Source organism: Palaemon carinicauda, chromosome 28 (genome assembly GCF_036898095.1).
Source record: "Palaemon carinicauda isolate YSFRI2023 chromosome 28, ASM3689809v2, whole genome shotgun sequence".
Taxonomy (NCBI): Eukaryota; Metazoa; Arthropoda; class Malacostraca; order Decapoda; family Palaemonidae; genus Palaemon; species Palaemon carinicauda.
The window spans coordinates 52,477,373-52,489,447 of NC_090752.1; the positions used below are offsets into that span (position 1 = coordinate 52,477,373).

At 41.8% G+C, this 12,075-nt stretch overlaps 1 protein-coding gene across 8 annotated transcripts in view; it reads right to left on the reverse strand.

Moving 5' to 3' along the window:
- Window positions 1–12,075, reverse strand: part of spict (magnesium transporter spict) — a 45,642-nt gene that overhangs the window by 12,174 nt on the left and 21,393 nt on the right. For all 8 annotated transcript variants that reach the window (XM_068351985.1, XM_068351986.1, XM_068351984.1 and 5 more), the window contains 3 exons: window positions 6,009–6,131; window positions 5,435–5,577; window positions 967–1,075 (listed from right to left, as the gene is read on the reverse strand). In XM_068351985.1, the coding sequence (XP_068208086.1) occupies window positions 967–1,075; window positions 5,435–5,577; window positions 6,009–6,131 (375 nt within the window). The remainder of the gene's footprint in view (window positions 1–966; window positions 1,076–5,434; window positions 5,578–6,008; window positions 6,132–12,075) is intronic.

Consider the following 12,075-nt stretch of genomic DNA (forward strand, 5'->3'; position numbering starts at 1 on the left):
TAGAATAATGCTTCCTTGTCTGGACATCTCAAAGTGGTGGTTTAATGTTCCTGATAATAATTATGATTCACACAGTCATCACAGAAGTTCCTGCTTTGCTATCTTCAATCAAATGTTATTTCTATAGAAATATTCTTTTATAATTATCATTATTATCATTACAAGCTAAGCTATAACCCTAGTTGGAAAAGCAAGATGCTATAAGCCCAAGGGCTACAATAGGGAAAAATAGCCCAGTAAGGAAAGGAAACAAGTTTGTGCACTTATAGTTAAGTCATGATGATTTCAGAGTACCAACGTCCATATTTGGTTGGTGTGGTGTTGATTTAGTGCAGCTCAGCACCTGAGGGGTTTTCTTCAATCTACCGTTAAACCATGACACTGTTTTCCTAGCAATTATAGCTATGGATGTTGAGTTCACAGTTTGAATTCTTAAAAATTTTATACCCATAGAAAAGTAAGACTTAGTATTCCCACAATTCTTTATACTCTGACTGAAAATATATCATGTCACATGACACAAGGTTCTATTTGCACAAATCTTGATCATGAAGCAATAGAAATCAGATTTCAATTATCACAGTGCAGTGATGTGATTTAAGCCAGAACTTCATTACCCATATCACAATGCAATTTACACTATCTAACCTGAAGCTTCATTCACATTAGTAGTAAATTTCATGAATTACAATACAGGTATTAGTTTTTCCACTGCTTCTCATATATATTCACTAGCATACTTGATTTCAATATTATTCATTTGTTACACTTATTTTGTCATTTCAACTATATTTTACCACAATCTTTATTTTTACTCTTTTTTTTTTCCATACAGGGGCCTACTAATCTGTAGAAGCCTTCTTAACAAGTTGTTCAGCTTTCACTTTGTTCCAAATAATATGTGCACATTATGGGGAAATAAATCTAGGAAAGTACAGTTAATATCATTCATTCCACACTACTCACCTGGATCAACAAGTTTGGCAGCAAGATCTTCCATGCTAGTAACTTCCACCTCATGTGGAGCATGAATAACTACCATGGTAGCACCTAAGAGACAGAGTGAACATCCAATCTGTCAAAATGAGAAGAATATGAAGATGGAAAATTGGTCTATTGAAAATAGGATAACTTGCAAATTCTAAAGACATAATGCAAAACTTCAAGACATCTTCAATCTCCTAACATATGTGTTTCAAGTTCATAATTATTAAAAAGAATTAACTTCTTCAAGTACAGATGCAAAGAAGCAATACTGGTATGGCAGAAAAACTATTTTTAAACTAAAATCTATTACAGTATTTCCATACTTACCTCTGAATAGAATTAGCTAATAAGTGGAAATGCTAATGTGACAAGCTCTAAAACAAAGAAAATTCCCGACCTATTGTCGTCACAATTTTTTTCATTTCAATCAGTTGCCAAAACACTCCCTAGCTGCTAAGAAGAGAAGGATGGTCAGGGGAGTGCCAGATAGGCCAGCCCAGGAAATAAGGTGAAGAATACTGTACTTTAGATTTAAGTGGAATTAAACACTGATGATAAGTACCACCTTAATAGGGAGAAGGGTGGGTCAATATTTCTGTTCAGAGGAAAGTACTGAATTGAAATACTGAATCAAACAATTTCTCAATAATTTGCATTTCTCATAAATAGAAACACAAGTCCTTTAATAGGATTATGACTTCAGCAAAGCTGGAATTGTCATTAAAATTCAATGAATTAGTTATAACTACCGACGGATGTCTGGGAAACCGCAGCCACCCATCAGTCATGAGACTTACACTTTTGACCTTCAGGCCCAGGACTTAAAGGTTCAAAGGCCACTCATTAATGGCAGGGGCAAGGGACAGTGACAATGCCCTAGAGACTATGACCAGGTAATGGCTGCTGATGACTCAACAGGTAGATCTATAAGCTCCTCAAAACCTCCATCCTTAGCTCACAAGGATGGTGAGGTTGCAGACACTACAAGAAACTACGAAGCTCAAATGAAACTCGAACCCCAATCTGGTGATTACCAGGCAGGGATGCTTCCAATGGTCCACTTTGTATGGTTAGGAAATATAAAAAATAAATTGAATTTGCGATTTGCTCCTAAACAAATTCAAACGATCATCCTTTAATAAGAGATCCATCCTTAGGAGGGAAGAGGTCTCTATAAACTAAAAATTTGGGCTGGATCAACTTTCTGAGAATTGTAAGATAATGACTCCCCCAACCTTCTATTAGTCTGTGCATAAGGATGCTACAGGTGAATGGCTAGGTCCATACCAAGAATAATTGGTACCCATCAGTCACAGGAAAACATATATCCTCGTAAGAGTTGTTTTTCAAATGTATCCATAGCTATTTCATAAGAAATATCTAAGAATAAATTTTATCCATCCTCCCTCTTGTCTGAGAGGAGGAGGAGGAGGGATACACTTCTTAACAAATCCTGTCAGAAAAGAAAGACGGCACGGTTATGGTGCTTACCTGCATCTGACGTCTGGTCCAACTCATAATTTACACAACCTGCACCCCTAAGAGAGGGGAAAGATAGTAGAGTAGAAGGCCAGTCATTCAACCTTTCATTCTAAGCTCAGGTTGGAACTTCTACCTCAGACAAGATGTTTCTTATCCCATGAGGGAGTTAGGCTGGTTCTACAGCCTGTTGAGCAGTCACAACAAGAACAAGGGTGAAGTTATTCAAGGTCTTGTGTGTATACTTCCACAAAAGTGGGAAGTAAAAGTTATCTGGCACTTCTAGACTCTTGCTTTCAATACCTGAGCCACTGACATGTTCTTCCTGAGTGGGAGGGCAAAACTAATACCCATAACTTCATGAACTCTTGCCTAAGCTGGGCCTTCAAACCCATCACTGGTTAAAAAAAAGGCACATCTGATGGCTACCAGTGCTAAATTGAGAGACCGTAGTGCTCAGGCCTGAACCGCTAATTCCTTACAGGACAGAGAAGCAAGTCATCCTGATTCTCTCAGGATGCCTACAGAAGGATTCAAACCTGATACTATACTGTTAACAGCTGGGTTTAGGGTCCTGGCAACAAACTCCGGAACAAAAATAAAGGAATGTCTTGTTACTTACAAGACCATGAAGTTCGCCAACTTGCTTCATGGAAGTTAAGGCTAGCAGAAAAACAGTTTTTAGGGGCCTATCACTGGCGACGACCATCTCAAAGATTTGTGTGGGGAGCACATAAGAAATTTAAAAACATGGGTCACATCCCACTCCGGGGACCTAAGGTCCCAGGGTAGGCAAGTCTGCCCAAAGCTCCTTATGAGCATAGGCAAGTCTGCCCAAAGCTCCTTATGAGCATAGGCAATTCCTAAGAGAAAGAGAGGTTTAAGCCATTCAGTCTGAAGCCCTGGCTCAAGTCTAATCGATAGCCTTTCATCATTATGACTGAGAGGTGCTTTTCTCGCTGATGGAAGATGAGCAAATCAGTAATTAATTGATGATAGGCTCCAACTGAAGTACTGTATCCCTTTTATGACATCAATCACAGATAATGGCCCATTTCCCCTGATAGACAGCTGCAGAGGACCTTTATAGGTATTGACTTTTCCTGTGCAGGGCTTTGTAAAAATCATTTCACTTGGAGGAAATGCTCCACCTGTGATGGTATCCCTGAAGGTGGGCTGACAGAGAAGAGTGGGCCACTAGGATAGTTCTCTCAGCATCTTTACAAAAACCATCAACAGATCTGGATACCATTAGGCATACAGCCACTTGAGACCCGCCAAGGTTATCTTGAGACCAAATGTTGTCAAAACTCTGTTGATTAATCAGTGAATTAGGCAGAAGGAAGGAATGGCATACATGTCCAGGTTGTTGCAAGTGTTGAAAAGCATCATCAAATGCTGCACAAGGATCGTAACACGGGAATAAAACACCAGGAGTTTCCTGTTCAGCTGTATGGCAAACAGGTTTATCGCTGTTGATCCCTGGATAGAAAGAAGCCTTCCATAACACAAGGAAGTACGATCACTCCGAACCTACAATCTTTCCATAGTGACGAAGCGTGTCTGCTCATATATTCCTCTTGCCTGGAATGAACCTTACTGACAGCTCTACAGCTGTTCTCCTAGCTAAAAATGCAATAAAGTAATCTGAATTTCTAAAATTCCATGCCAGAGAGCATGAGTTATGCTTCTTGATGGCATTTTCTTGTCTTAAACAACTCTAAGTTACTTCTCTCCATTTTTGCCTTGCCTCTTTTTTTCTCAGCACCTCTCTCCTTGTTATTATTGATTTCAAGTAGTTAAAATCACTTTACAGTTTTAGCACTGTAACATCTACCACTTGAATGTTTACTTCTTCATGTAATCTACTGCAGGTACTAATTATTAGCTGTCTTTCATATACTATATTCACCTTCAATCCTTTCCTTTCTTGGGCTTTCTTCCATGGTAAAATCCTTTCTTGCAGTTCTTCTTCTGTGTCTCCTACAAAGAGTAAATCATCTGTAAACATCAGTTACCACAACTCTTTGTTGTTCCTCAATTTTGATGACAAAGCATCTATAATGATGGAAGCCAACCTCCACAGGGAATGCCAGTCTCCTCTTATTTTATCTGTACAGTCGTTCTTGCCACCTCACACATAAACCTCTCTACTCTTACCAACTTCTCTAGTACTCCTCTCTTTTCCAAATACCAATAACTGACCTTTTGGTAGCCTGTCATGAGCCTTTTCAAGATCCACAAAATATGTAAACTTGATTGTTTCTTTCTAGATACTTTTCTTCTCCTGGACTTGTCATGCTATACAGTGCTGTAATGATAGCATCCACTGTGCTTTCCTTTCATAAACTCAAAATACTGCTCATATATACCCAGCTATACTATCAACCTTCTTTCTATTATTCTTTCTAGTACATTTCTTGAATACACTCCAAAAGCTTTATTCCTCTATAGTTGCCCTAGCAAATTCTGTTAGAAATTTATTCAGAGGCAAGATTCATGGGTATAACTTATACTGTACTGCAGTACATTACAAAGCTCCATAGAGATTATAACTACACTTCCAAACCAAGAACACACAGACACTTTAAATTCACATTGCAATCAGTACAGTTGAACTTTGCAATAATGGACTACTGGGAGGAAGGGCTGTCTGCTATTGCTGATTGTCCAATATATCGAAAATATGTTTCCTGAAGTATAAAATCAAGCAAAATCATACTAAATTGTATACAGGACTATATTTGTAAATGAATGTGTATATATAGTAGGTGCAATTAATTGTAAATACATATAAATGATAGTAAATAACTGAAATTATACGTAAATAAAGCATACTTCTTACGGAATCCCTTACAACTATACCTGGACACGACTCTGGTTATCTAGATTTGGTCCGTTATACTATCCATAATCTGTTATAAAAAGATTCAACTGCACTACAAAATGATTATGAACATAACCTTACCTTTCCTAAAACATTGAGAACTTCGCCAAGGAAATACTGTGACAAAAGTGCTGTGACTATGACTGACAACGCTCCAAGAGGAGTAACTAGTGTGGCTGGAGCAAAAGCATATGCAATGAAGTTCAACGCTTCACCAAAACCCACTGAAAAAAAATAGATCACAGAAAATAAGAAAAATGTATAAAATCAAAAAAGGAAATCAATAAAAACACAGAAATAAAAAAAAATTGATAAACTGAGAAAGGTAGCATCTTATGATACAGAATAAGAAAAAAGTAAAATAGGACGGTTTCTTACAGCAAAAGACATCAAGCAAATGAACATAGCTGAAAAAGACATTAGTCTCCTAAATATCCATGTGACAAGAGCATCAAAGGAAAGTAGAGGATACTGTACTATTGATTATGCTCTTGTCTATAAAAATACCACTATCACTGAAATGCAAATCCTGCCTTAAGAGGGAATAAGGAAAAATATTTAATTTGGAAAAACAGAAAATACAAACTGCTGTGGTAAAAGGCTACGAATATCTAAAATATAGACTGAAATAGCAAGGAAACTTGCATGAACTTACTCGAAAGTAGGCCCGCCCACCACAGCCAATGTCTGAGATATCCATAACCTCCTGCACCTGCTCGAGTTCCTCCTGCCTTTCCCAAGGCAAGAAGTGATTTCTTTTTTATGATAAAGCTACTACCTGTACAAAAAGAAAAACATACTATAATATACAAGAAAAGCATAAAAATATGCAGTAATTACAATTACAAATTGAGTGTCTTGATATCTGTTCAGAAAAGAGTATGATTACCTATTAGAAATTTGATCTAAATATGCACCAGTAAAAGAGTAACTATAATGATACCAACTTCATGAAATCAAGAATATATCTAAAGTCAAAATAATGTTGTGTCTGATTGTTCCTTTTCGCCTTTAAAGCTCAAATTCCTTCGCATCACTTGATATATAGCATAGCCAATTAAGGTGGCATTCGTGGCATCCTGGTGTTCCTCTATGGTTGTCTTTAAAATCCAGGTGTGATCAGAATCTATCGCAATTGCTGATCTAGCCTGACCATCTCCTGCAAAGTTAATATTATGTCCCCTGTTCTCTGCTCTTCAAATAACAAGACTGACTGGCTGAAACCTCTTTGGGCTGGCAACTTTGAGAATTCCATCTTTATCCAGTAAAGTAAGAAGGCAATCACACCAGTCACATGAGTGAATGACATGTTTACCACCTCTCAGTCTTAAGAAACTAAGTGATCTCCGGTGGTGGTGTCTTTCACTTCCTCCCCCTTAACCAGTACTAACATTGCATGAAGGAATCATAGTACAGTACAGTACAGTACAGTAGTACTGTATTTGAATCCTTTTACGAAGAGGTAATTTCCTTGTTATATGAACTATAGATTACATGACTAGGACACTTTAGGTTGGCCAAAAAATCCCAAATACCATATTTGTTCCTACACTTTTACATACCTTCGCCCTTTACATAGGATAGATATCAGCAAAGCCAGAGTGATCAGCAATTAAACTTTTATAACAAAGTGTAAACACAGGGAGTGGAGGAGTCTCACATCCCTGCTTGCTCACTGAACCTTCACTTTGATTTCAGTCGTTAGTGAGAAAAGGGATTCTTCCACTTGCTTTCTGCTTATATTTCTTGATTTTATTGATTTTCTTTTGGCTATTTAATAACTTTTTCTTCTCTCTTTACAGTGTGTTTGTAATTGTTTGCTGTTGTGGCAATGCCTGTGGATATGCGAACTTGCCCTGGGGTGTTGGGACGACGTTGCGGCACCTTCATGAGTACAAAGAAGAAGGTCCCCCATCTGTTGTGCCCTGCCTACTGAGGACACTCCTGCAGTCAGGAATCTTTGTGACGAGTGCCCCTTCCAAGGTGTTGTCGGTGGAAGGGCAGGAAGCACAGGGGAGTGCTTCTGCTCTGGTGCTGGACACACTCAGCTCATCACCTTCAAGAGCAGAGAGGACTCTCTCTTCTCAGGCTCTGACCCTCAAAAACAGCCGCCATCAAACCAGTCTCTGTGTTCTCTCATGAGACTGGTGGAGAGAGACATACTTAGTGTTAGCATGCCTCCTAACCACCCTCACTCTGGGACATGGGCACTGCTCGTATTTGAGAAGCAAGCTTCTCATAAGGATCAATGAGTTGACAAGCAACATGTCTCTCAACATGCACATACACCCGAGTGTGCTAGTACTCCTGGGTGCATACATGGAAGAACTCACCTGTATACAGAAGACAATTCCTTCTCTCCTGAGATTGTGTTGGTAGTGCAAGTAGCACCAGCATGCTCTCTACCTGTTAGAGGTTAGGAGCAAATAGGTTACCTTGTCTAGACATGTTTGAAAGAGTCCTAAAGGACTTCTTACAACTGGCTTTCCTGGATTCTTCTTGGAAGAAGCATCACAATCAGAAAAGAAGGATGAATCTGCTTCTTCCTCTGACCAACTTTCCTCTCAGCATAGAAATCGATGTTTGAGCAACTATCGATAACAATGCTCCCACAAGCAAAAACACTACATGAGTTTCTTGACAGGTACTACAATATTGGGGGTCACTGTCACAGGGGAAGCAGTAGTCACTACCCCTAACACTCATAACACAGACATGGGAGCTGGATTTAATGGTACAGGGATGATAGGAGCCATGGGCCCTGTGGTACAGGCATAAAGACTGGGGTGATAGGCACAGGGATGACTGGCACCAGAGCCTTCTCAAATCTTTTAACCAGCTTTCGCACTGGCACTACCCCAAGAGCGCGAACCATTTTTGGCTTAGCAATCTTATTGGGCTTTGACCGCACAGCAGGAATCACCACTGGGGGTTACGGGCACTGGGGACACAAGGATCAAAGTAGTCTTAGCTACCAACTGATCAAAGTAGTCTTAGCTACCAACTCCTTCAAAAATGACAGAAGGTCTACCAACAAGACCTAAGGAAGGCCAAGCAAATGTGTTACAGTATGTAATCAGGATGTAAAATGATCGATTTAAATGAAAAACAAAAATGTTATTTTCCTTAGTAAAATAAATTTTTGAATATACTTACCCGATGATCATGTAGCTGTCAACTCTGTTGCCCGACAGAAAAATCTAAGGTCGGGATACGCCAGCGATCGCTATACAGGTGGGGGTGTACATCAACAGCGCCATCTGTCGAGCAGGTACTCAGGTACTTCTTGTCAACAAGAACTCAATTTTCTCCTCGGTCCACTGGTTCTCTATGGGGAGGAAGGGAGGGTCCTTAAATTCATGATCATCGGGTAAGTATATTCAAAAATTTATTTTACTAAGGAAAATAACATTTTTCAATATTAATCTTACCCGATGATCATGTAGCTGATTCACACCCAGGGGGTTGGGTGGAGACCAGCATACATGTTAACATTAGAAGCTAAGTATCCCGTATTTCATTTTAGCAGTTATTCGAAATAACAAACATAAAATAAATAAGTACCTGGTAAGGAAGTCGACTTGAACCATTACTCTGCCTTTTTAAGTACGTCTTCCTTACTGAGCCTAGCGATCCTCTTAGGATGCTGAGCGACTCCTAGGTGCTGAAGTATGAAGGGCTGCAACCCATACTAAAGGACCTCATCACAACCTCTAATCTAGGCGCTTCTCAAGAAAGAATTTGACCACCCGCCAAATCAACCAGGATGCGGAAGGCTTCTTAGCCTTCCGTACAACCCAAAAATCAACAATAAAAAGCATTTCAAGAGAAAGATTAAAAAAGGTTATGGGATTATGGGAATGTAGTGGTTGAGCCCTCACCTACTACTGCACTCGCTGCTACGAATGGTCCCAGGGTGTAGCAGTTCTCGTAAAGAGACTGGACATCTTTAAGGTAAAATGATGCGAACACTGACTTGCTTCTCCAATAGGTTGCATCCATTACACTCTGCAGAGAACGGTTCTGTTTGAAGGCCACTGAAGTAGCGACAGCTCTAACTTCATGTGTCCTTACCTTCAGCAAAGCATGGTCTTCTTCCTTCAGATGAGAATGGGCCTCTCTAATCAAAAGCCTGATGTAATAAGAAACTGCGTTCTTAGACATCGGTAAAGCAGGTTTCTTGATAGAACACCATAAAGCTTCTGATTGTCCTCGTAATGGCTTTGTACGTCTTAAATAGTACTTAAGAGCTCTTACTGGGCAAAGTACTCTCTCTTGTTCGTTACCAACCAAGTTGGACAGGCTTGGGATCTCGAACGACTTGGGCCAAGGACGAGAAGGAAGCTCGTTTTTAGCTAAAAAACCAAGCTGCAAGGAACATGTAGCCGTTTCAGATGTGAAACCTATGTTCCTGCTGAAGGCGTGAATCTCACTGACTCTTTTAGCTGTTGCTAAGCAAACGAGGAAAAGAGTCTTTAATGTGAGATCCTTAAAAGAGGCTGATTGAAGCGGTTCGAACCTTGCTGACATCAGGAACCTTAAAACCACGTCTAGGTTCCAGCCTGGTGTGGCTAACCGACGCTCCTTTGAGGTCTCAAAAGACTTAAGGAGGTCCTGTAGATCTTTGTTGGTGGAAAGATCTAAGCCTCTGTGGCGGAAGACTGCTGCCAACATGCTTCTGTAACCTTGGATCGTAGGAGCTGATAGGGATCTTACATTCCTTAGATGTAAAAGGAAGTCAGCTATCTGCGTTACAGAGGTACTGGTTGAGGAAACTGCATTCGCCTTGCACCAGCTTCGGAAGACTTCCCATTTTGACTGGTAGACCTTGAGAGTGGATGTCCTCCTTGCTCTGGCAATCGCTCTGGCTGCCTCCTTCGAAAAGCCTCTAGCTCTTGAGAGTCTTTCGATAGTCTGAAGGCAGTCAGACGAAGAGCGTGGAGGCTTGGGTGTACCTTCTTTACGTGCGGCTGACGCAGAAGGTCCACTCTTAGAGGAAGAGTCCTGGGAACGTCCACTAGCCATTGCAGTACCTCGGTGAACCATTCTCTCGCGGGCCAGAGGGGAGCAACCAACGTCAACCGTGTCCCTTCGTGAGGCGAACTTCTGCAGTACCTTGTTGACAATCTTGAACGGAGGGAACGCATACAGGTCTAGATGGGACCAATCCAGAAGAAAGGCATCTACGTGAACTGCTGCTGGGAACGGAATCGGTGAACAATAAATCGGGAGCCTCTTGGTCATCGAGGTAGCGAATAGATCTATGGTGGGCTGACCCCACAGGGCCCATAGTCTGCTGCAAACATTCTTGTGAAGGGTCCACTCTGTGGGGATGACCTGACCCTTCCGGCTGAGGCGATCTGCCATGACATTCATGTCGCCTTGAATGAACCTCGTTACCAGCGAAATCTTTCGATCTCTTGACCAGGTGAGGAGGTCCCTTGCGATCTCGAACAACTTCCTCGAATGAGTCCCTCCTTGCTTGGAGATGTACGCCAAGGCTGTAGTGTTGTCGGAGTTCACCTCCACCACCTTGCCTAGAAGGAGGGACTTGAAGTTTCTCAAGGCCAGATGAACTGCCAATAGCTCCTTGCAGTTGATGTGAAGTGTTCTTTGCTCCTGATTCCACGTGCCCGAGCATTCCCGTCCGTCCAGTGTCGCACCCCAGCCCGTGTCCGATGCGTCCGAGAAGAGACGGTGGTCGGGGGTCTGAACAGCCAACGGTAGACCTTCCTTGAGAAGAATGCTGTTCTTCCACCACGTCAGTGCAGACCTCATCTCTTCGGATATAGGAACTGAGACCGCTTCTAGCGTCATGTCCTTTCTCCAGTGAGCAGCTAGATGATACTGAAGGGGGCGGAGGTGGAGTCTCCCTAACTCGATGAACTGGGCCAGCGATGAAAGTGTCCCTGTTAGACTCATCCACTGCCTGACTGAACATCGGTTCCTTCTCAGCATGCTCTGGATGCATTCTTGGGCTTGACTGATCCTGGGGGCCGACGGAAAAGCCCGACTCTGAATCTCCATACCTAGATAGACAATGGTTTGGGATGGGACGAGTTGGGACTTCTCTATATTGACCAGGAGACCCAATTCCTTGGTCAGATCCATAGTCCATCTGAGATTCTCCAGACAGCGACGACTTGACGGAGCTCTTAAAAGCCAGTCGTCCAAATAGAGGGAGGCTCTGATGTCTGCCAAGTGAAGGAATTTGGCAATATTCCTCATCAGTTTGGTAAACACAAGAGGTGCCGTGCTTAGGCCAAAGCACAGGGCTTGGAACTGGTACACGACCTTTCCAAAGACGAACCTTAGGAAAGGTTGGGAGTCTGGATGGACTGGGACATGAAAGTACGCGTCTTTTAGGTCCAACGAGACCATCCAGTCTTCCTTCCTGACCGATGCTAGCACCGACTTCGTCGTCTCCATTGTGAACGTCTGCTTGGTGACAAAAGCATTGAGAGCACTGACGTCCAGCACCGGTCTCCACCCTCCTGTCTTCTTCGCTACCAGGAAGAGACGGTTGTAGAAGCCCGGGGATTGATGGTCCCAGACTATGACTACCGCTCCCTTTTGTAGCAAGAGAGACACCTCTTGTTGCAAAGCTAGCCTCTTGTCCTCCTTCTTGTAGTTGGGAGAGAGGTTGATGGGAGTAGTTGCTAGAGGGGGACTGCGCTAGAACGGAATCCTGTACCCCTCCCTTAGCAACTTCACAGACTGAG